This window comes from Anoplopoma fimbria, chromosome 7, assembly GCF_027596085.1.
Source record: "Anoplopoma fimbria isolate UVic2021 breed Golden Eagle Sablefish chromosome 7, Afim_UVic_2022, whole genome shotgun sequence".
In the NCBI taxonomy this organism is placed as follows: Eukaryota; Metazoa; Chordata; class Actinopteri; order Perciformes; family Anoplopomatidae; genus Anoplopoma; species Anoplopoma fimbria.
In genome coordinates this window covers 14831918-14857145 of record NC_072455.1, presented here as the reverse complement: position 1 = coordinate 14857145, position 25228 = coordinate 14831918, and the positions used below count along the sequence as shown (strand labels likewise).

Genomic DNA, 25228 nt, shown 5'->3' with positions numbered 1-25228 from the left:
TGGGCAGAGGATGCGTCCTCTGTCTTGTGCTGTGGCCCCTGGACGAGTATATTGACGTGTAATTAGCCAGAAGCCCATTCACAGCCAACCAATCAGGGGGTGGAGGAGAGGCTGTGCCTGGACCGGCTGGCAGACAGCCCATGGACAGTGCCTCGGCTGCAGCTCAGCTCGTGGCGGTGACAGCACCGACTGGAACAGGTCCTGACTTCACCATCCCGTCTGTTTAAAGCAAGGTAAAATGTTTTATGCAGCTTTCTGATTTCCATGTGCTTCAATAACAATCTCTCCTGTTAAAGTTGTGGGGATGTTTACTGTATCTCCTTCCACACTCTCGGCTAGAATGGCTCGAAAGTTGTCAAGCAAGCGAGGACCGAACCTTGCTTCCGGTTGGGACTTTCAAAGTAATAACGTTTGTGACTAAAATGCGATGTAAAAAGATTCTAGTGACGCTCTGGCCTTTTATTATGAAGGCGGCATGTACACGCTTCCGGTGTTTTGACGGTCTTTTATCTAACTTTACGAGCCGCTGTCCCGGAGGTGACACTAAAGGATTTAAGTCGATGTTAGGCGCACTGTCGTTACCTGAGCTCACTGTATACCGGGTTTTGTACTTTTCTTTCGGCGTCATTCAATATGCCAGGGATATTTTATTGCAGCTTTGATAAAGAAACGAAATAACACAAGGAAACTTCACCCACATAGTTTTGTCCCGATTGAGGGTGTGGAGTCGAAGTGTGACGAGTTACGTCATCATAGTCCCTGTCCCGTCTGTATCAACAAGTGGCCGGAACTAATTCAAATCCTAAAACATGTCCCTTAAAATGAGTAGGGTAAATCAAACATGTATATTTCACTGGTTTCCAGTGTAACTTTAATCACCTTTTCCGTCATAGTATCATCTAAGCCCAGTGCGGAACAGCACATAGCCTATATATCTGAATTCTTCAATTCAAGGCATAGACTTTATAGAGAACAGTGGATACAATTTCATAACAATCAATGACGTCTTAACGAAAATATGTCAATACTTCATACATAATTGCTGACATAGCACTAATTTTAGAGGGCCACTTTCAGTTAACCACTTGTTATTCAAAACTACGTGTTGCGATGGACAGTCCTCTTTGTGTTAAGTTGAGGCTTTGATATATATAGATATATATGTTTGTGTATATATATGTTTGTATATATATATATATATATATATATAGAGAGAGAGAGAGAGAGAGAGAGAGAGATAGAGAGATAGAGATATATATGTATGTGTATATATATAAAAAAAAATGTGTATATATAATCACACTTTAATTCAAAATTGGCTCTCAAATCCCTTAAAAGAAGTTCATTACATTTATGTTTTGGTCATATACTATGACTATACTGTATATATAAAAAAACAAAAACCGCTGTGACTATATATAAAAACAAACTTTTTCCACTTTTAAAACAATTCTATTCTCTTATTTTCAGATGGCTGACCCGGAGCTGGTGAAGAAAATGCTGCGGGCCATCCTCCAGGCAAACAAAGGCGGAGTGCCACTGTCCCGTCTGCAGTTAGAGTACAAAGAGCTGACCGGAGAGCAGATTCCACACAAACAGATGGGACACAACAACCTGGATGCACTGCTAGCCATTATGCCCTCTGTAGTGCGCACAGAGCGCAGCCGCTCTGGAGAGGTGTGTGTGAGGCCTGTGCAGGACGGATGGTTTGAAGAACAGATGTGTACACATATTAAGCCATAATTAAATCACATTATTCTTTATATATAATCATATATTTTAATACCACTAAGTGTGCAAAGTGCTGTGAGCATAATTTGGATAATATGCACACCTGGGGGTTAATAGGAGGTAGCTTAATAACCTGCTCCACATTGTGCTGAATCTCTTATTAATATCTGTCTGTTTACTCCTCTCTCTCGCTGCAGATGGTGTGTTTTGCCTCAGGTGCCCATGAGACTGCCCACATAGCTAAGGTGGTGGCTCGTCAACGCAGCTCCAAGAAGACAGGACGACCCCACCTGGTCAACACCCAGATGAGGGTCAAACCGGCTGCCCCACTCGTCCTCAATGGTAAGACTTTGGACCACCATTTCGGGGAGTGAGCAAGCATAAACATGGCCATTTTCTTTAGCCGATCTTAATAACAATTATCAATTCTTTATGTATATATTGTTGTTTTTATTGAACATTCCCTAGCATGTAAAGCTTTGGGCTAGTCACTCAGCTATTTTGGTTTCACTTCAAGTCCAAGTCAAATCAATTTATGCAGGGTTTGAATAACATTACAAGTTGCATTTGAGCATGTGGGATTTCCCTGTTTCTGTATAGGAGACAGCAAGCAAATAAATCAAATAATTTAGGGAGAACCCAATTGGCAAAGCAATGGCTTCACCATTACAGTATTCAACAGGAAACCATAATCCAGTTTCAAAGGATGGAGTAACCACTTATACTCCTATAGGCTTTCCCTTGTATCTGCCTCTTCTGGAGAACACACAGTTAGCTCTATCCAATTACATACATAGATGTTTACTACTGAGTCACAAGGTGGCTTGAAATCAATTAGGGTATTGCATTAAAAGTCATGCGTCACTACTAAAATGTAAGGAGTATACGTGCAAGATCTGCTTTATAGAGTGTATTTTAAACCAAATTTAAATTGATTACAAATGCCTAATCTTTAAAAAACGGGTAGTTGTTCTTTTGATTCTCAAAGAGATCAACAGGGTGCTGAAATAGACTCATAAGTAATCTGTAATTTTAGGTATAAAAAAATACGGACACGGATTAAACAGAATAATGATAATTAACAGTCTGGCAGCTCTGTGACACAGTGGTTAGCACTGAAGCCCTTAAACTGCACTGCAAGAAAAAATCGGTGTTGGGTGTCTTGTGAGTGTTCTACTATTGTGTGGGTCCAACAATGGAATTCAACAATACATGTTTATAAAGGACATTAATGTCAAATGTGAATGTAAGACTACTTGACTGCACTAGTAAAAACATGTTTGACTACATAGCAAAGAGTTCTCTGAATTAATATCAGTACTTATATACATAACATTTGGTGTGACTTCTTATTTCCGAGTCCTGTTATGATTGTGAATAGAGAAAAAAAAAGTATAATCTTAACCAGTAATATTAAAGCAAAGGTATTACACACATTCTAAGGTTACATCATAAAATTAATTTTTCTTATGGGGTATATTCTATATAAACTGTATATATTTTATAAGAACAAAAACAAACCTATTCAGTTAATTATTTCCTCAAAATCAACCAAAAGGCTTTTTGAAATGTCCATTCGACAAGGGGAGGACTGACTGCACATATTTGCTGTATAAATTTCCTTCTGTTTGCATATTAATGATGACCAAGCAGTTTTGTTTATACTCTAACTAAACACGTTTTCATGACAAAATCTAAGACTGATGAGCTAATTCTGTCTCAGAAAGCTGCGGCCTGGAAATATATATATATATACAGTATATAGTTCCAGCAAGCCTTTTCAATTGAATATTACCAAACCTCTTGGGGTGGTGCTACAGTGCAGCAGTGCTGCAGCAAGAGAAACCTAGAAAGTGTCCAGTGTTTGTAACAGTACTGTGACAATGCAACTTCAACAAATGCTTTCTGTGTTTGAGCCCAGTTTTTGGATGACTGACTGGCCTGTTTAAACTGTTGCTCTGTGGAGACCTGCAGTTCCTTAGGCACTAAGAATATCACATATACACTCAAGCAGACACACAATGTTAAGGGCTGCACAGGTGTATCAGGTTCATATGTGTACAAAGATGTCAGCTCACATGCATTCTACTGTGGATACACACACAGTTGTGAACATTTATTTATCTATTTCTGACATTATTTGCTATTAACACATTCATAAACCATACGTGCACATATGCAAACAAAACATGAAATCTCACAGACCCCTTCACATATGAACACACACATACAGAAACGTGTACACAATTATGTTTTTTGTGCATACACCTCCGCTAGACTGTGATGCTGCAGAGAGCCAGAAGAGGAAGTGGGAGGTGGTAGTGCAGAGAGGAGTTGTAGAAGAAAAGAGAGGAGGAGTGGCAGCAAGAGTGTCGGAGGAAAAGAAAAGAAGAAGAATGGTGAAATGGGAAGGAGAAAGGGGGTGGACAGATGACAGGAAAGGGGGGAGTCAGAGAGAGAGAGAGAGAGAGAGAGAGTGGGGTTGCGTGTTCAGATTCGAGGCTAATGCAGCCTATAGCTGCTAAGACTCAGCTGCAAGCAAAGAGCATCTGATTCACAAATCAACCTCTTCATCTCTCATTCTCTCCTCCACCTCCTCACCAGGATATTGATATCCAGGCAGAGGCAGACCGGGGACCTTGTGTCCATGCTGGTGAGGTGATGCGGCGTCTGCTCGTGTGTGTGATTGTCCTTGCCTATATTTGCATGTGGATTTAAGCCTGAATCCGCCTGCGTATGTGAATGCTGAGCCTCTCTTAGGAGTAGGTGTCTGGAAGTTTGATTGATTCATTAATTGGCTGTTTGATTAATAGATTAACTGGTAGTAGCTCATAGAGAAAAAAATATGATTTTGAAATTGCCTATTGATGACTTTTGAAGACAAATGCTGATTAAGCTGCTTGTTGAGTTTTTTCATTGGAAAGATTGCCTGAGATTCTGCAAAAACAGAAATTATCAGAAAGCAGGAGAAAGTTCTAGATCTTGATGAGGAAAAGAGAGTTGAGATAAAACAAGAGATGGCATGAGGAAGAACTGAAAGGGAAGAGGGAGTGTGGGAGTGGAAATGACTAAGGGTTATGCTCAACAGGGTATATTGATGATGTCACTTAGCAGAAATGTGATGTCATGCCGATCACTATGTGCTTGAATGATGTAACATCTCAGTGATGAGGGAGTGTGTTAGGATATTTGGTGTCTGACTTTTGGGCTTTTTACTGACCATCACAGATCACAGTTACTGAGTTTTGTAATCATGTAAGAATAATCCGGCTATTTGGTGTTACAGATATTTTTCTCTGCCAGTAGTGATGTTGCAAGTCTTAAACTGAGGAGATAATTGTTTAGAAAAATCAATCAAACAATAAGGGTTGAAATAGTTTTAAACAACAAAAATGTGTATATGGTGTTAGTATACAGCATGTATATTGTACACGTATAATAAAAAATATTTCCAGTAGAGCCCCACTTATAGTTACACACATACTTTCATTCATCTAATATTCCTAGTGTAATCACAGTCTCCTGAATTGCTGAATTTTTTAATTGTTCATTATTAAGGGAAATACACTTATTCGCATTCTTTTGGATAGTTAAATGAGAAGATCAATACAATGTCTGTGCATGGGAATGGTATCAATCTTCTCATCTAGCCGCATTTCCTTGACCTTTGCCATCCATCTATTACACAATCCAATTGGGAATCAAAAAACAACAAAACCAAGAATGTAGGTTCAGAGGAGTTTTCAGTTTGTTTCTTGCTGGCTCGCTGATTAGAGCTATGATGTTACTCATCAGTTCTACTGTGTCTAAATATATTGAAGCAATCTATAAAACTGTGCCCTCCAGACAGACACACTGCCCTGTATCGGCATCAGATTTAGCTGAGTCAGGGTGTGTGTGTCTGTGTGTACTTTAAGTCCATAGTCTTACTTCTCTTTTGCTTTCTCTTTCTTTGTGCAGCCAAACCTCAAACCTCTCTGAGGCAGCCGAACCACCGCGGGCGAGGCGGGGGTAGAGGAGGAGGAGGAGGTGGCGGACGAGGGGGGGCATGGAGACTTCAGACAGCCGAGGGACATGAGGGATGGCCAGTCAGAGGGCAAGACTGGGGTGCATCCCAACAAGATGTATCAGAACACACCCAACCGGAAAGGGAACCCACCTGCCGAGAGGTGAGTGAAGGGAATGGTTAGGAGTTAATTATGCATAAGCAGTGTGACACGGTTACTTCACTTCAAATAGGTTAAAGAATTAAGATAATTTTCTGTGATCAATTTTATGGTGCTTGGTAGAGAAATACAATATTTATTTCCCCTGATGAATCAACAGCAAAATGTACATTTTGCATTCAATATCTGATTTGTTGGAGGTCTTCGAATTGAAAAGACTACTTTAGCTCACATTCCAATGCTGACGTTTTACATGTTTGTGGGATTTTTTATTGCAATTATACTGTATGTGGAAGTCACCAACCAGGCAACCAAACTGCTTAGGAACTCCAAATAGAGGAATGTACAAATGACCAACATGCTCAGTAAAGCTAGATCTCATGCCAGAACATTTCCTTTAGATTCACACTCTGTAATGCAACATGCTTTCAAAATTCTGTAAACTGTTTTAGACAATTAAAAAATATATTTTGGGGGATTGAATTACTTATCTTTAACCAGTTTCTTATAAATTGTCGTTCTTCCACCATCAAGTCCAAACTACAGCTACAGCAAGTCAATGAAAATCAATCATACATGTCCCCTATTCTTTCTTTCTTTCTTTCTTTCTTTCTTTCTTTCTTTCTTTCTTTCTTTCTTTCTTTCTTTCTTTCTTTCCCTTTCTCAATCTCCCACATTCTCTCTCTGTCTGTCCCCCTCCTCTCCTCCCACCTGTGTGGTCTGAGCTGAATCAGAATGGGTTGCTGGTGAATGGGAGCCTGGTTGAACTCTGCTTGGGTTCTGAGTGCAAACAGTCTCCCTGTAGCTGCTTATTCAGCACTGGACTGATGATGTACTCACTAGATTATTCTGGTTCTCTCTCTGCCTGTCTCTGTCTGTATCTTTGTATCACTTTCTCACGTGTTCTGTTTCCCTTTGCGTTTTCGTCTACGTGTTTGGCCTGTTTTCATTGTTCATCTCACTACCCATCATACTTCCTTTTCTTTTGTACACTTTCTGTGAATTTATTGTTAAAGTGCTCATTATGCTTTGAACCCAGCCCCTTTCCCAGTAATTATTCCAATAGACAATGGCTTCAGAGTTCTACTGCCATCCACTATGAACTGGATTGAGTTAAAAACCTGATTCTATATTATTGAAGAAGCCATCTAGAAGCATTGCAAAATATTATCTACCTGCATTGCTTAAACAATGAATCATGATTATTCCAGCTCATTGGCTGGCTCACTCACTTCTATCCAACCACAGCCCTGTTTGTCCGTCCACTGTAAAAACAACTGACATCAGTCCTCTGTCAGTGTCACCATGGTGGTCCAGTGTGCCGCTGGCCCACAGCAGCACAATGGGACGGCAGGGTGGGAAGCCTGGTGAGTTGGCAGGGGACGCAAACCCAGAACAGGGGGGACATGAGCCCTTTCTAATCCCTGCTCTATTCTCTGGTAGATTAACACTTCTAAACCGACACAGAGTGAATCAGCAGATCTCTCTGTATCGCTCTAGATCTTCAATTGGACAGTACGCTGGCAAGCCAGCATTATCATCGTTTGTGTGTGAGTGTGTGTCCCTGCAGGTGCCCTACGGTTTGCATGGCAGTAAAAGTGGCAAATTCAGCAAACAAAATGAAATAGACATAGAATTACATCAACATTCTTAAATTAATAAAATGAAAAGTTGAGGTTTTTGAGTTGACGATTTGAGAAAACTAGTCTTTAAGTTGATGGGAGAGTTTTGTGGGACAGTTTTGTGTACACTCAGGCGTAATGCGTTTGGCGTAATCTGCTCGGGAGAGAAAGTATGAGGGTGTGTGACAAGCTGGTAGCTCAAAAGTTCCCTTATCTAGAAATAATACAGTAATGGAAGCAAAATCTAAATAAAAGTGTGGTCTTCAGTCAAACAGGCTCCAGAAAAAGTTAAATTTTTTATCTACAGCTTGGACTAGAAAAAATGTTAGCACAAGATGCCCTCAGTGGCTCTTTTGGGGGTTTCAATTGTTTCACACAATCTCACCTTGAAGAAGTAGTTTTCCCAGACATAATCGAAATGTAGATATTCAAATTCCTATTATTATGCTTCTTGGCTGAAGACCAAAGGAGAATTGTCCTTGTTATACAAGGACTTAAATTACCAAACTTAATAACCATTTTGATTTAATATTTTAAAATAACTAGCTGACAGGCCTTGCTTGTGCAAACTTGAATCCTATTGCATTAAATTGCATTGCATTACTTTTTTGTACTCTCAAAGTTGCAATGTTTTATGGAATAATTGGGCTACTAATAGAGGAATCCACCCCACTGCTACCAATGAACACCTTCTTGTTTATTCTACCGGACAAAAATGATGTTATAAAACCAATTTTGGTCTTTGGCTTCCTTCAGATAGGGAAAATTTAAGCTTAAACTAAGATGAAAAATGATGTGTAAATTATATAGCAGTCGTGTATGGGTTCGGTCCAGAGAATGATAAGTGATGGTTGATCCTGCTGCTACTTCTTTTCACTACCTCAACCAGCCAGATAGAAAAATACTTTTATGTCAGTGGAACTTAAATCATCAGATTGCTGACATTATGAGGGAGATAGCAAGGGTGAATGAGGAGAATTGGGAGGAATGTTTAAACAAATCATTTTTTGTTTCATTTAGGTGTCTGATCTGAACGGCAAGCATGACAAGGATGGGTAAAATAGGGTTATGGGAGGGGTGGAAAGAAGGGAAAGATTGTAGATAGAAAATGTAGAAATCTTTCCATACATTATCAGTTTGTTGCTATAGGTCTCAGGAATAGCATCTATAGTGCAATGCAGTACCCAGTGTGCTGTATCTCACGACCCATTGTTCTAGACCAATGGGATATGAAAACATTTTGATTAATGGTTAATGAGGACAGGCCAAAAAAACCCTCTGTCTTGTATTGAATTTAAGCTGAATTTCTGGTTAGACTTTGAGATGTTACCAGAGTCCTTTTTGAAGATGACTGTGCTTTGCCCAATAAGAGATCAAGTATCGGACATGCAGCACAGAGCCAGGCCAAGACAAGCATTAAAACTGAAGACAGAAGTGATTTTTTTTAACTATTCACAAAAATAATGGCTGTAAAATGATACAGCTTTTGAAGGTTCATAAAAGAGAAATAAAAAATGTTTTATTTGAGTCTCTTCTGCACAATTTTCTTCCCTTACAGAGCCGATAGAAAGTATTGCTCCTCCTTATTCTGTTCTCTTGTGTCCAGGTCAGACAAGAGGATGACTCTCTCGTCACGGTTTCACAAGGAGGTGCATGCCCACCTTTCCAGAAACTCCCAACAGACCGGCCGTAAGTAGAACAGCCTGTTTTGCATAACGCTAAAAATACATTATGTGTAGATTTTGGTCCTCTAAATGAACAGAAATGTTCCCCAGACCTGGATAACTTCAAACATTTGAAATGCTGGCTAGCTTTTTAAAGCATCACCAGAGGATAGTAAAGACTCAACTAACTAAAGGACAGTCTCCCAGTGTCATGCTGTGTATCTAAAGTATCAAATAATGTGTCCTACAGACCTACCAGATTTTTTGTGATGTGTAAAGCAAACAAACAGCAACCCCATCTTAGTAGATTTTTCTGAGGATCCTGTAAACATTAGGGTTTCAAGTGTTCAAGTTTAATCAGCTCCCAGGTGTCTTGTATCGTCTGTCAACCTCCCTACTCTTGACCTTTCTTACTTAAACTAAGAATGTGTTTGTTGTCATGTTGCCTGTCTGAGGAATGGCTATGGTCTGTATAGCCTGGGGGAACTCTCAGGAATTTAATAAACTACAGAGCTTTGAGGCACATATTTTAAGAGTGTCCAGCCGTTTTAGATGTTTATTTCAGGCCCTTACGGACAGAAGAGACTGTTTAAGTTTCATACCGACTGGTTTAAGAGCCTATGCTTCATGTATGTAAATATCAGACTCCTGTTTAGAAAATGTGCAAGACCTAGATTGGTGTATGCCTCTCACTGTTGGTATAACAATGCTCGATTTGATTATTGTAATTCTAGAGATTCACACGTTAATATCAAAGTTTTTAGAATAACTAGTTTAGAAAAGGCTTTGGCAATAGCCAGCACAAATATCCATATTTGGATGAATACTGAATGTCAAAAGGATTCCCGCAGTATTGACCTCCATTGACGTGTTTCAATTGGACTTTTCGACAGTCTGACCACTTTTGCAGTTAAAGTTTTATTAAACGAAAGGAAGCCCGTAGGTTAATGGCTTGGGTCCTTTCTGTGTATTACTTGTTTTCTCATCTAGATCTTTTGAACGGAAAGACAAGTTTCAGTCTATAAGAAAAACAAACAAATCCAGGGGTGAAAAGAGGCTTGATTTAGGTTGTCAAGATAACCATTTATCACTTTTCCTTTTGATTCGAATCATTCATCTCTTCGAGATGAAAGTGCCTTTGTTTTGGGCAAAGCATGCCATGCAACCAGAGTTGTTTTAGGATCCAGAAGATCAAAGCAGTAATTGCATCCATGTGTATGTGTAATCTGTCTTTTCTATAAAAAAAATCTCCAACCTTCCAGCACCCTTGAACCTAAACGAGAGCCTCGACTCGGGGAAAGGAAAGCCCTACAATCCTCAGCAGGTCCAGGGTCGCATCAGAGAGATTCTGGGGAAGTACAGTAATGGGTTCTGGGTGTCAAAGCTGCCTCAGATCTACAGGGAGCTGTATAAACAGGACATGCCCACCGAGGCCATCAAAGACATGGAGACCTGGACTCATATATGCATTGTATGTACGCATTATGATACTGTAGTTATTTGTTTGTATTTAACTATCATAAGTTTAAAATGATTATCTCTAATAATTACTTTTGTGATTAGATGATAATACAGTGGGGCTAATGAAAGGCAGCATAACATCTTTATGCATGTTTTTTTCTGGAAAATAATTTTAATCTCTGGCGATTTACTTTGCATAAAGTAATGATATCATGTTGTACATGTTAAGGTGCAGTTATTTATCAATTTATGTTTTACAGGGAACTCAGACCTAAGAATGATATGCTCAGGTAGACACTATGCACAGAATTCTAAAAACAAGAACCAACAAAGCTCTGCATAGAAATCAAAATTCTTTAAGTAATATTATATCATCTTGAGACACGTAAAGATAATTTTATTTACATAGCACAAGTCAGAGAACATGAAAAACAGGAATTTTTGAACCACTCACAATTCTTTAATTAGTTCACCAAAGATACATTTTGGTGCTTGGCAGAGATACATTTCAAGAGCTCACAACAAATGAATACCAATCCTGTTGGAAGCAACAATGTCAAGAATGTCTTGTCAGGTTCAGTCTGTATTACCTTCAAAATGCTTTTATAATATATAATATAAGTCCTCTCCATTTATTCTCCTAGGTAGAGAAAACCTGCAGCAGCAACCCATCAGAGTTGCTACTCTACCCAGCCAAGGAACAGAACAGCACATCCTCCCCTCCAACCATCCTTAACCCAAACTCCACCTCTGCCCCTGTGCCAAATTCAAACACCCTGACAGAAAATGATGTGCAGTCCCCCACCCAGAAGAGACCCCTCAGCGCCCTGCTGACCCGCTCTGGTTCCTGCTCTCCCCAGACTACAACGTCGTCCTCCTCGTCTCCCAGCCCTCCATCCTCCCCTGCCACCCTCAGCCCCGACCTGAAGCTGAAACTGGAGGAGTTGCTGGTGAAGTACTCCAATGGCTTGTGGGCCCACGCGTTGCCCAAGCTCTTCCAGGACACGTACAAAGTCAGTAACATTTTGAAACACTATCATATTAAGGTCACTACCAAATTCAGGAGCTAGGTGCGCCTGATATTTTTTTATATAAATAAATATATATATATCAATTTTTGTATTTTGATTTGCAAGTTCAAACTGCCCGGACATGTCCTGGAGAACCTTCATCTTCTCTCTGACATCTGCACCATCGACTACCCGATGCCTGACAACCCAAAGAGGGCCATCTTGTACAAGGGGAGTAGCAGTGGTGGTGGAAGAGGAGAAGATGAGAACTGTAATAGGAGGAACTCCTCAGCCAGTGAAGAGGAGCTGAGGGTGAGGCAAGAGCTGGGGAGGAGGCTCAGTAACCAAGAGGTGCCCTCTCTGCAAATACCCAAAGAGGAGTACCCCTCTGTGCTAGTGGTGGAGGCCACCAACACCAATGGAGTTATACTCAGGTAGGTAGGAGAACTGTATGTGTGAATGTACTGTGAAACTTGACAGTTCAGACTCTCTCTGTCTGTCTCTCCTCCTCGCCCAGGTACATTGGTGAGGGTTACTCCCAGGCCCAGGAGTCCATGGAAGATGAAATGAGGGCCTTTTACGGTGTGGACCAAAGCAGTCCAACTCCTTTGTCATCTCCAACCTCTGGCCAACTTGTTGCTGTCAGGGCCGAGGAAGAGGAGGAGATTCTTAGGGCGCAAGTCTGCGAGGTCATGGCTGACAAGGTCAAGGTGAGAATTCAAGAAAATAACTAGGGATACTACTGTCATTGAAGGCCAAGTGATAGATCCAAGAGAAATAAACAAAAACAATTGTAAATCTTTCACCTCTGTAGGTGCACTATGTGGATCATGGTTTCTCGGAGGTCATCAACAAAACCAAAGTGTTTGAGCTGCATGAGAAGTTTTTCAAACTGCCTTTCCAGGCAACCAAATGTATTCTGGCAGGTGAGTCTGAATTGGAAAATGTACACTTTCTTGCATATCCTTTTGGTTTCACCTTCCTATTTTCCCATACTCTATCACTTATTTGCCTATTGATGTAACTGTGTGTGTGTGTGTATGTGTGTCCAGGTCTGGAGCCGTTCTGTCAGGAGCCTGTCGTGCTAAAGAAGTTTGAGACAATGGCAAGTGGAAAGATCCTATTGGCAGAGATCCTTGAGAGAGGGCAGACCCCTATTGTCGTCCTGTATGACACGTCCCAGGATGATGATGTCAACATCAACGCTGCTTGTATGAAAGCACTGCAGGACAAGACGCTTGCCAGCCCGTTACAGGTACAGGAGTGCAGACACTGTGTTTGTGCATGGTTCAGTCAGTGTGTGTGAGAGTATAACACACTAAACTCTTATCACTGGCTCTCCTCAGGTGAACAGTGCTTATATGAACGTGACTGTCAGAAGCGTCTGTTCAGATGGGACCATCTACTGTCAGCTGCCCTCCAGAGGCCTTGCAAAGCTGAATGAGATACTGGAGAACATAGAGACATACTTCCACTCACAGGTTAACACAATGCTACATTGAAAATGTTTAATCTTTTTTCAGCTAGTAATGCAAATGTGCTATAGAGTTCCACTGTTGACCAAAAACTCCCTCAAATGAGCTACATTGTTACAGGGTCTTTTGTTACATTGAACATGGTTATGTTAGTTTATTTTGACTTAATGGGACAGTCATCGATCTGCTGCCATTAATGTTTAAGTAATGTTTGTCAGAAACTACAGTTAACCGAGCTGTTTAGGAAATTACTTTTCCTTTTTAGAAAACAAAACTATATATATTTCTTTTTTAAGATTTATATCTTAAGTAGAATTCAATGAGCTGGGTACTTGGTCCTACAGACACAGTTGGAAAGTTTGAGAAATGGAATAATGCATTGTTGGTTTTGGTCATTTCTTCTTTTTGACATTTCGCTATAAGTTTTGTATTTTTTATGGGATATATTGACAATAAGAACAAAATAGAATAACACTAGCCTTATCCTTTAACATCACTAAATCATTATATTCATTATGGTGCAATTAACTTAAACAAAAAGAACCATAGCTATGAGGAACACACTGTTGTTGTCATTTTTAGTTTATATACCGATACACAGGATACAAGGAGAACCTCACTTGTAGAGGAACAGCTTGAAGAATGATGACTGCCTGGGAATAAATTACGACATTGACCGTAAGAGCCATGGTTCTTGTAGGAGGAGGGTTGTGACTGGTGAAAACTTCCCAACAAAATGTATATGTAACAAACACTTTAATTCTATTTACAATATTGCTTTCATTATAGACCTGAAGATCCACTCTTGGTCTGGAACTACACCCCTATACTTATTTCAGTCTTCATAGCAGCCCATTTCATTTTCTTCTCTGTGTTCTGTTCATCTCAGTGGTTTTATTGCTCGTCTGCCTTTTATCTGTGTAGCTTATCACGCTACCCTTTTTCAGTTTAGTAGGTGCGGCAATTGCATGAGCATTTGTCTGTATGAGAATTCATTAATATAGAATTTTTTTTTCTAAACTGGACACACATTGGGTGCATACAGATTCGTTGCACACTCCTGACTGGAAATGAGGAGAAAAAAATTATAATCCTTCCTGTCCATGTCCTTATGTGTCTGTTAAAATTTAGATCTGCTGTATATATGTGATCATTACAGCCTGTTAAGTTCGGCGCCATATTCACAGAAAATAAACACAGGAGACTAAAACACGGTCATCTTAAAAGCCTTTTGTAAATGTATCGGTGCTGTGTTGCTTCTTTCAGGCAGAGTTGTGGACAGATTGAGATTAGTTTGATAATCTTGCCAAGCCACTTAATCTGTTAGCAGCCCAGTGGGGCCGATGCATTTTCTAGGTTTACCACTGCTGTCCTTTAAGCTCATAGTTGCAGCTCAGTCATGCTTTACGTCAGAGTTTATATAAACACAGTGTGGAGTCTGGTATTGTATTTTACCAATGCCAGAGACTTTCAAGTCTAGTTTAAATTTTAAATTTATTACGCATGCTGGGGAGTAATAAGATTGTTGCACATGTCATTTACATTACATTCTTCATGCAAATGATTTCCACAACCAGCAACAAACCGCATGGTCTGGTTTTGTTTTTCTAGTCAGAAGAAAATTCAGAGAATAACTTTCATAATTTAGTATACAGTTCAGTAATCCATAGTTGAGTCCAGCAAAATGTATATACTGTTAATCTGCTTGTGTTGAATGAGCTTTTACAGTTTAATTTTTATTGCAGTCATAAAGCGGTAGTTACACATACTCAGTAACTTCACCAATACAAAGGAAGTACTGTCAGATTTAACAATAATCTAATGTTTATGGTTTCCTTATGAAACATATTTCTGTTCCAGGTAACATCAGAGTTCTTGGTATCTAGACCCTTCTGTGGGAAAGGGTGTCTGGCTCGCTACAAAGGCAAATGGTCCCGTATTGAGGTAAGATGGCGCTGCAGCACAGACAGTGAATGTTTACGAATCCACATATTACTCATGTTGACAAAAGGAATAAAGTCACATTTGCAGTTACAAAGGCAGAAACTCCATCCAAACTACTGCATTCTTCTCTGCACATTTTGTTGACATTTTTACAACTGTAAAAAATATGAAGTTTCCCTGTCTATAATTCTGTCTTTAGATCACCAACCTGCACGGCAGCAGAGTGCTGGACATCTTATTCATTGACGTTGGCGTCCAGGCTTCTGTAGAGGTGTTTGAGCTGAGAGAGATCCCACCGCCATTCCTCCGTGACCTCATGGCCATCCCGCCACAGGTCAGCTATGTCTTCGAAGTACAGAGTGTGAAAAACAGTCAAGAGCAAACATTATGCTCAAAGGAGATTTATTTTTGTAATGCACTGTAGTGAGGGCAGTGTCCTGATGCAGTCCTACAGATTATCTGAGAAAATGACTTCCAGCAACCTGTGTTTAGGCTGTGAAGTGCTGTCTAGCAGACCTGGCTGTCAGTGTTGGATCCTGGACTCCGGATGCTGTCCAATGGCTTCGAGAGAAAGTGCTCAACACCACAGACTGCAGCATGAAGGTAAGTTGCTGCCTGTCCTTCCTAAACATCCAACATCTTCAGTTTTTTTTTTTTCTTCAGGAAGGCGATGATAATGATTTGTTTTAAAAATTTCTGAAATTCAGCTTTTATTGGCTCAGCTCCTCTGTTTTTTCCACATGTATCTCCACACTAATCTTGACATTCCTCCTAAGGTGGCCAAGGTAGATGAAACCAAGCGCTGCATCTACGTCCACCTTTTCACTGACAAGAACTTCCACGACCCAGCCCGCAGCCTCAATCATCAGATGGCCAAGTCTGACCTGTTCAAACAGCAACCAGATGTTTTCCTGACGAGCCACAGGTTACTACGGCTTTGACCCATATTATCCCCTCAATATCTAGCTAATGTTCTGCTTAGACTTATGTATTAATGTATTAACTAAATTTCTTGTTTGTTTGTTTACACAGCCCTGCCAAGATCTTTACAACCACTTTATCCTCTAAAACTCCAAGCACTAGTGACAACACCAATGGGAGTCCAACATCAACCTCTTCCCCAGCCAAGCCTCATCTCAGAAGGGTTCTTTCAGGACCCAGAGGAGGTGGAGGAGGCAGCACTACTACCACCAGCCCACCAGAGACACCATCACCCGCCTCATCCTCTCTCCAGCTGCCACCATTACTAGATTTTCCCCCAGCAGGTAGTAAATACAGTCTAAATTTTTTCTGGCCTTACTGTAGCCTACAAAATTTCCTGTTCACATGTAAGTCTTTTATAATTTTTTTCTCAGGAAACAACATAGACGTCTATGTATCAGTGGCTTGCCATCCAGGCCACTTTGTGCTGCAGCCCTGGAGAGATATGTACAAACTGGTGGTGTTGATGGGAGAGATGATTCTCTACTACAATAAAACTGAGGGGAAACCACTCAACATAGAGAAGAATCAGATATACGCTGCTAAAGTGGAGAACAGGTGAGTTACTTTTACAGATTTGTTGTGCCTTATGAATGTTTTTCTGTCTGTAGTGGATGTTCAATTACAGGCAAAATGGATGCATTTGCACTTTGCCTAAATATATCCACTCTTCCTTCTTCTCTACTCTCAGCTGGCATCGTGTGTTAGTGAAGGGAGTTCTGACCAACGGGTTGGTGTCCGTGTACGAGTTGGACTATGGTAAACATGAGCTGGTCAGCTGCACACAGCTCAGACTTCTGATCAAAGAGTTCAGACAGCTGCCGTTCCAGGCAATCACTGCTCAGCTGGCAGGTGAGTGTTATTTATGTAATTGAGTATTTCCATTTGCTGTTAATACATTTTTTTACTTTAGAGTATTAGAGGCAGGTATTGTACTTCATACTCAATTATATTTACAGATTAATATTTTACATATTAAACATATGATGAGTTTATAAAATATGGTGCATTTTTATAAATAAAACTGCCCTATTCCAACTCCTATATATTACTAGCTAACTCTAACTACTTTAAACAAGATATTTAGAATTACCTCCACCTTAACCTACTATAATGTACCATTGTATTTCTGCATTATGAATACATTTACCTTTAATACTTTAAAAACATTTTGCTAAGAAAACTTCTATACTATTGTTTTTTTCTCAAGAATATTTGTATTGAATTTTAAACAAATTAACAACATATACACAGGACAGAATTTGACACAGCACACCTGTGATAGAGGAGCATGTTATTAAGCAAGTTATGAGCCTAGCAAGCAAAATGCCTACTAGTTGTTTAATTTGTGTGGCATTAAATCTTAACATTGTATCATTAACATATAAGTGAGCTTAGCCTTTATACTTCTCCCTGGCAGGATTGAAGCAGAGGCAGTGGTCAGAGGAAGCTTCTATCGTTTTCAGAAACCACGTGGAGAAGAAACCACTTGTGGCCCAGCTGGAGGCCGTACGGGAAGCCACTTACCCGTGGGACAGGAAGTTGATAGTCTTCCTGGTCGACACTTCACAGGAAGAAAGGGACATCTGGGTGCATGACATCATGGCTGAATTTGCTGATGAGCTGACCAACGAGCTGTAGACAACAGAAGATTGTCGACACATCTTACTAGCCTAGCAGCTACTGCTCAATGAAGACACTGCGAGTTGTGGATAGACGATATAGAAGGAGCTTATCCATCTTTATCTATCCACCGTGTACATGGACTGAAAGAAGGAAGGAAGGAAGGAAAGATGAAGGAGAAGTTAAAAGTAGAAGGGAAAGGTTTTATAGCAAGTAGAGACTGGCATTAACAGAAAAACAAGAGGTGTAGGTGTTGTAGCCACTTGCTTGTTGTGTTTTGGGCTGTACATGGAGGGATGTTGTGATGTGATTTTGAGTGACTGCAGTGTGAACAACGGACAATACATCCATGCATGATGTTGGTACCAATCTTGCCACAAATATCCTAAACATACCTTCAGCATACAGTAAGAAACTGCTGAGTTTCTCCATAATATCCTCACTAAGCTGTGTAAGTGATACAGCATGCGTTGTTATACCGTTCGCTATGGGCTTTAATCCAGAGCAGCATCTTTTGCTACAGTACTGTGAGTGCATCCAGTTATTGTGTGAACACCCTCAACCCTGCCAATGTGAGCACCATGCAAAGTGCACAAAATGTTGAAATTAGCTCTTCTCACATTCTAAGAAAACTTTAGTACATTTGTTTACAAAATCTGCTTTTTGGATAGTATTTGTGATTGTCATAAACGTTCCAAAAGTTAGAGCTAACATTCCCCTGAGAGGAGAAGAAACAGACAAATCAGTGACTCACGGGAGTAAGACGTTATGTAGAGAGACCAGTAGGTAGTTTACACTTTTTGTATATGCTTAAATAAACGGTTTTGTTTATGCAGTTGGTCTCTGTTTAGCTTATGCATGCTGACAGAGTCTACCATACTGACCAATCAAGAGCAGAACCAGCAGTTAATAGGGTTTTACTGAAGAAGTATATACTAGGTGTGAGATATGTTTTTATCCTGATATGAGTTGTTTTTTGTGTTGGTACATCCTGGCACTGCACCTACATTAGAAGTGCCTATGTTTGGTATTTTACATTGAATTGAAAGAGTAGATTGACAAACAGACATAGACAGTTCCTCAGACTTTTTGACTGTGGATTGCTTTAAAGCCCAGCTTCTGACTCATGTGATGACTTGATAATCTTTTCTTCTCCTTTAAAACACATAGTTGAGTATCTCTCCTTTATTATTCTGTTTCTTGTCTTACAATGAGACTTTAATTTCTCCACATCACCTGCTGCATGTTGAATATCTTTCTTAATCGTGAAAATACACTTTGATGTTATAATAATAAGCAGATTAAGTTTCCAGTATTGTTAAGACTTTGGTTTCCCAAAAGGAGATAAGTTCTGCTCATGATTGGTTTCAGTGCTACTATCAAATGTTGATGATTTTATTCTGAATGTGTGTGTATTCCTGGCACACCTACACCATGGTGTTGGATCTGCAAATGCTTCTCCAATTCTGAAGACGGTGGACCTGACAAAGCTCAAAGCTGCATTGTTTTTAACAAGTGACATGAATTTTATTTATATTTAACTTATATTCTCTAGAGGATGATAAATACTTTATCATTTCCATTTTGTTGTTTGACAATGACCTGGAAGTAATAAATTACTTGTTTTTGGAATAAAGTCTGGTTGAGAGGTTTAAATGTCATCAGTCCGTTGATTACTTCTCATATATCATATTACAATAGTGTTTTGTGGTTTTAAAAACTCACATAGTTTTGGTTTCTTTATTAAAATAGCAAAACATCTCAGTCTTATTTACATATATCACTGCAAAACGTTCATGTATTAGCTTTCACAGCATTTTTCCCCACTCTTAACAATTCACCATTCATAAAATTACAGATTACAGTTAGGCACACATTATGTCTCTACCTACGTGACAAAGATTGCTGAATTATATTAATATTAGATCGTAGTTGTGTTAACTATCTATGGAATGTTTCCAAAGCGTTGTGTATCCTGTCCTTGTCCGTCCTTTCAGCAGCTAGCGAATGGAGAGCATCATCACAAACTCTGAAGAGGAGGAGAGAGAAAACAAATCAGTAAGTGGAGTCAGTGCTGAGTGTTTAGTGCATAGTTCAAACAAGCACAAAATGTGTTACACAATTACGACCAACAATGTGAAACACACACAAACACACACTTCTGGTCAACAAGTAGAAATAGATAAATGAGCCTGAACTTCTTATTGTCACCTTCAAAGTCAATGCTTCCATCCGCGTTGATGTCCAGCTCCTTTATGATCTCTTCCAGCTCTCCTTTCTTCAGCTTCTCCCCCAACATCGACTTGATTGCCTCCTTCAGCTCCTCCTGGTTGATCTTTCCATCTCCATCGAGGTCAAACTTTTAAAAACAAAGTGATGAAGAGTTGGTTAATGAGGAGTGGAAGAAAAGCTGGTTTTCCTTTTGAAATTTAATTAACAAAGAGTGGAAAAAATGTTTGCATACAACCTGAATAAAGCTCTTTCTAGGTCTGATATATCATATGAACTCATAAAAAACTAACCCTTTTCTTACATTTTCTGTAATTTAGCGTGTTTGATTGTTTAACTTCAGTTGACTGACCTGTACAAAGGCCGACTGGAGCTCTTTCAGTCCCAGCATGTGAGCCGTCTCTCCCATCATCCTGGGTCCCATCAGTTCAGTAAAGTCCTCAAAATCCATTAGCCCGCCCACTGTGAAGGGGAGAGATTCATATTTTATATATTTTATGCTGTTCTTGATCTCTATATATTCTTTAAAGGGTCTCTTATCAGCTCACTTCTCATCTTGATCTGTTGAACTATCTCCAGCAGCTCCATTTCTGTGGGCATGTATCCCATTGTCCTCATGCATTCAGCCACATCCTTGTAGTTCAGGTATCCATCTTGATCGTAGTCAAACTCTTTGAAGGCCTCTTGCAACTCTGTAAGAAAGGTTAGGGGTCACAAAGAGATTAGAACAGTTTCAGAAGTAGTTTATCAGATCAAATAATGACTGAAGCTTTCTTATATTGTTAATCAAGATGGAACTATTAGAATGTTAATAATTGCAATGACTGTAATCTACTATAATGTGGACGCTAAGCTGTGGCAGTGACACTTACCGTCCAACTCAGCCTGAGCTAATTCTCTCTCCTGCAGAAACAAATGCAAAAAAAAACATAAAAACATTACAATTTTGGGCAAAGAAAGATGTGAACTGAGCAAATTCTACCAAAGTACCTTTGCATCAACTTCTAATTAAATTCATGTGTTGCTTTTAATGTCAAGGATTTTCGAGTACTTATCAATTCATTAGCATGTGTATTATGCATGTTAATGTCAGAAGTCTACATAATAAAATGACAGATATATTAGAGAGACAATTCCCAGGTATGACCTTGTTTATAAATCAGATTCCGTATGTTCAATAGAAAAAAAGGTAAATATTTTCAGGTCGAATCAACCCAGGAAGTGCCTGTCAGTTAGATAACCCTAATGAGGTGTGGCAGTAAGCTTCAACTAATGAGCCACTAATACTGCTGACACACCAGGCTTAGTAACAGCAGCTAGAGAAAGATCAGGAACAAAACTGTGAGCACACTGCCTGACTTCTACTTCACTTCTGACATTATAATGTCTGACATACAATCCTGAAAACTGGAAGTGAGCATCCACTGTATTGTATAGATCTATAATGTACCCCAAGCCTTTCTCAGACTGTATCTGTTGGTTTATTGAGGGGAAACTGGTGATGAAAGTAAAAAGCTATAGCTTAAACTTTCAAGAGTATAGGTCAAAGGTCACAGGGACACAGCATAGATCCAAATCAGCCACGGAGAGGATGGTCCCTCCAGTTTAACTATACAGATTAAAACAGAAAATGTGGGTGTTAGCTACTCACTGCCCCAAAAACAGTGTCGAGTACGGAGATGTAGACTTTGGTCATGCTTTCAGCGGTTTTCCTGGATTTCTTTGATGATTTCTTGGGTGCTTCCGAGACTGAACCCGATGGAGTATCATCTTTGGCACTACGGTGACAAATCAAACAATAAATAGCAAAAGGGCAAACGCATATGCTTACATGTCATTTTTAATTTAAAGACACCTTGATTACACAGTGAAAACTTTTCATAACCGCTCAGTACATATCAGCAGAGTTGGCATTGCTTCAGACTAGGAATAAACACTTAACAATTCCTTTTTCCCTGGGTTTTACATTTGTTGGCAAGCCAAATAAGTATTACATCGGGGCTATGCGAAAGATGGCCGTCTGTCACACTTTCAAACTGCACATGCGGGCTACTGTGAGGTTCGTACATCTAAACTTACCTATCTGTTGCTGCTGAGTCGACAGAAGTGGAAGAGGGGGTCCTCTCTCCTGCCTTTTGCATGCTGTGGATAAACAAAGTCATAGGCTTCCAGTTACATTTTATATATGCATGTTAGGACATTATAAATAAATTATGTGATGCAAAAGGAACATTTGAAAGGAGATCTAAATCATGTTTACCAAACATTATTAAACACACATCTTAAAAATAAATCCAGTAAAACTTCTCTTAAATTTTGCTTACCTTAATTCCCTCTCCTAAATGGTGAGAAAAGAAAACAACAAGAAGTCCAGCCCTTCTTGTCCTCCTTGAGCGGTGCTTCACTTGTGTTGAGAATGGCTGCACACTATCCTGTCCCTCTGTTTTTCCTACTCCTCTTGACTTCCTTCAATCGCAGAGGCTTAACAGGTAATTAACCTGGCTAAACTTGCAGCCAACGATTAGAAAGCAAAACGTGTGGCAGCAGTGTGACTGATGTCTCCGTTAAGAGGTCAATTTCCTCTGCTTAAAAGTCTTTTGAAAATGCATTGAGTCTCAAATTTCTTTGAAGTTTTCACATTGGCCCTTTGGACTTGTAAAGTTGCTCCTGGCTCTGCAGTGAGAAAGTTTTTTTTCAAGTGTTTCTGGGCTGGTGACATCATTATTCAGATTGTGTTGGAATAATCATTGTGGCTGCAGACCTCGTAAGGGAACAATGGCAGACTGGAAATGTTAAATACAAACACAATATTTGATCACACATATGATTTCATGCCAATGCACGCCTTTCATTCAACAGTGATGTAAGAACTAAAGGTATGTTAAATGCATCCAGCTGTTGTTGGGTCCAGTGGTGACTAACAAAGAGTTGCAGAAATGTACTAAGGCTAGGTTTATTGTTGGACTGGACAAAAGTCATATTATTGTCGACTGGCTCATCACCTCCACCAGCTCACAATGCAATCTGCTAGAAAAACTATTACAGACTAGTGTATCATATCTAACTGTATATTTAAATTATAGGATGAGAATATTTATCAACTGGCTTATGTTAAGGAAAGTTGCTGACTTTTATCATTTCATTTTATTGTTGTAACTTTTTATTTTCTCTTTTGTTACACATAGTTTGATAAACAGCCTTATTAATTGTTTTAAAGTATGTCTTGGCTAGTTTATACTAGATCCGGTTAATTTGCACACCTGCGAACCTGCGCACGACACATGCAATGTAAACTTAACTATATTAGTACATGTATAAGCTCTATGGTATATTAATAAATACCTTTGTGGAATACGTCTTGCTCTGCAGCAGGAATGACCTTGACATGGCTTGGAGACAATTGTTTTGAGTTTAGGGAACGAGATGATATGTCATCAATGGCGCATGTCGACCCTCGACTTTCTTCATCTCAGGTGAGTTTGCTGCATGTAAAACTCAGCAATTTTTTTTTTTTGCTCATTAATGTAATTTATTTTAAACAACTTTTGGTGGATAAGGTTTCAGTTGAAAGTGAAGAAAACGTGACTTTTCAAAGTAGGTTAATGGTAATTGACATAGCTAAATGTATTAAATAGTCTGACTCCAGTTCATGACTTAGCCTCAGTTCTTATCCCCAAAATGTGTTCACTACATTTCTGGCTTAGGTCCAGTTACATGATGTTCTCCACCAGGTCGCACCAAGCTCATTATGTGATCGCCTTATGAAACCACCTTCATTAGGTTATTTACTTTGGTTTGTTGTCATATGTTTCATTATTCCGTCTGTAGCGGTGAAGGCTCTCGCACACTCTCTTCCCACTGCTCATTACAAAGAGGTAGTCCGTGGCATTTCGTTTGTTGACAATAAAACATTTTAAATAGAAATTATACAAATAACAAGGAATGTTTTGGTCCTGCTAGATGTTTAGCAGAGTACACATAACTGCTCAATTAGTTCAATTACTTTCATTTTGATTTATTTAGACTTCTCTTAGTGACGTTACAGAAATACAAGTATATATTTATATAATAATAATATTTACCATTATTCGGTATTTACGGTACATGTGCCCCTGTAGTCAAAAAGTGAACCCACACCTTTTTACGCTACATTTATAACAAGTTAGACTTTTTAAGAATTACCCAAACACACCGTAGTTTATTTAGCGCCAATGTTTATATTCGTTCGCAAAAGTAAAACCAAAACAAAACATTACCGGAAGTAACTTGCCACTTGACATTCATACATTCCGGCAATGCATGATGGGAAAAAAGCGCAATAACACTACACTTGCGTTAATGGTTTTATTTTCTATTTTTTTTATGATGTTATACGACTGATGCACGGGTTTAGTGTCTTTTAATCATAATGCTTTACCTAAAACGGTTTCCACGCTTACTTCCAACACACCGTGACACTGACTCGTATGTAGCTGAATGACTACCCCGTGTCGGCCGTGTACAAAGCATACTTACCTGGCAGGGGAGATACCATGATCAAGAAGGTGGTTCACCCAGGGCGAGGCTCGGCCATTGCACTCCGGTTGAGCTGACCTTTGCGAATTTCTCAAATGTAGAAATCTCGACTGCATAATTTCTGGTAGTGGGGGACTGCGTTCGCGCTCTCCCCTGATAAACGTGTTCAAAATAAAACTTTAACCACTGGATGACTTTAGTTTAGAGGCAACATTTCTATTATTGGTAAAAATCAACAGTTGTATTAGGTCATGACAATAACTAAGAATGTCCCTGGTTGATGAGGTTACATACAGTTTTTCGCATCTGTTCTGAAATTAGTACACATGAAAATTAAAAATTTATGTTTGAAATCTTATAGTTGGTGTTTATTTAGCTGCATGTTCATGTTGTAGACTGCTGTCTGTATTGTGTTTATGTTGATCGCACTCAAGGCCAGTATGTGACAGCAACAGGAAGGTCAGTCTCCCACCAACAGTAGTATTTGTAAAAGAAAAGTGTGATCTTATTCTTTCATCTGAATCTCAAATGTTGATGACACAATCACACAATTTATTTATTGCAGTATGATTTGTTTTCGGCTTATGTGAACTAGCTGTTGGACTGTTGCTCTTCAGTTGGAGATGTAACTGGTGACTTTAGCTTTTGACATGAAATACAGCATTGCATATAATTTAGAGGCAACATTTCTATTATTGGTAACGTGGGCTTAATTGCCACTAATCCAATATTATAGACAGTAAAAAGCTGGATGTAAACCAGTTCAACAAACACCGTGAAATGTTACAGAATGACTTATAGATATGA

General features: G+C 39.4%; 2 protein-coding genes and 1 non-coding gene across 3 annotated transcripts; 2 read left to right on the top strand and 1 right to left on the bottom strand.

Annotated features, from left to right (window-relative positions):
- Positions 1 to 189: 189 nt before the first annotated feature.
- LOC129093466 (tudor domain-containing protein 7B-like) lies at positions 190 to 19255 on the top strand. Its single transcript, XM_054601493.1, is given in 23 exon segments — positions 190 to 233; positions 1471 to 1677; positions 1929 to 2073; positions 5692 to 5771; positions 5773 to 5900; positions 9126 to 9208; positions 10446 to 10654; positions 11289 to 11402; positions 11459 to 11473; positions 11505 to 11657; positions 11781 to 12088; positions 12172 to 12364; positions 12469 to 12580; positions 12707 to 12909; positions 13001 to 13135; positions 14990 to 15073; positions 15273 to 15407; positions 15566 to 15676; positions 15850 to 15998; positions 16106 to 16338; positions 16429 to 16612; positions 16746 to 16906; positions 17475 to 19255. Coding segments are annotated over 22 exon segments (3363 nt in total). The 5' UTR covers positions 190 to 233; the 3' UTR covers positions 17696 to 19255.
- Positions 19256 to 19502: 247 nt separating this feature from the next.
- Positions 19503 to 22524, bottom strand: si:cabz01076231.1 (calcium-binding protein 2). The gene is made up of 8 exons (XM_054601725.1): positions 22231 to 22524; positions 21986 to 22048; positions 21558 to 21684; positions 20779 to 20809; positions 20455 to 20598; positions 20259 to 20368; positions 19889 to 20036; positions 19503 to 19706 (listed from the first exon to the last, which is right to left on the bottom strand). Exons 2-8 carry the CDS (start codon positions 22045 to 22047, stop codon positions 19678 to 19680), a joined length of 651 nt encoding a protein of 216 aa, XP_054457700.1. The 5' UTR covers position 22048; positions 22231 to 22524; the 3' UTR covers positions 19503 to 19677.
- A 1889-nt stretch (positions 22525 to 24413) lies between these two features.
- Positions 24414 to 24577, top strand: LOC129093965 (U1 spliceosomal RNA). The gene has a single exon (XR_008531357.1). It is a non-coding gene; the product is annotated as a U1 spliceosomal RNA (small nuclear RNA).
- The last annotated feature ends 651 nt before the right edge of the window (positions 24578 to 25228 follow it).

Excerpts from the sequence above, each read along its gene's own strand:
- si:cabz01076231.1 (XM_054601725.1), bottom strand. The coding sequence starts at position 22,047 with ATGCAAAAGGCAGGAGAGAGGACCCCCTCTTCCACTTCTGTCGACTCA. Across the intron at positions 20,599-20,778 it reads AGCTCAGGCTGAGTTGGACG|AGTTGCAAGAGGCCTTCAAA; the intron begins GTAAGTGTCACT and ends CCTTTCTTACAG. Across the intron at positions 19,707-19,888 it reads TGGAAGCATTGACTTTGAAG|AGTTTGTGATGATGCTCTCC; the intron begins GTGACAATAAGA and ends CCTCCTCTTCAG.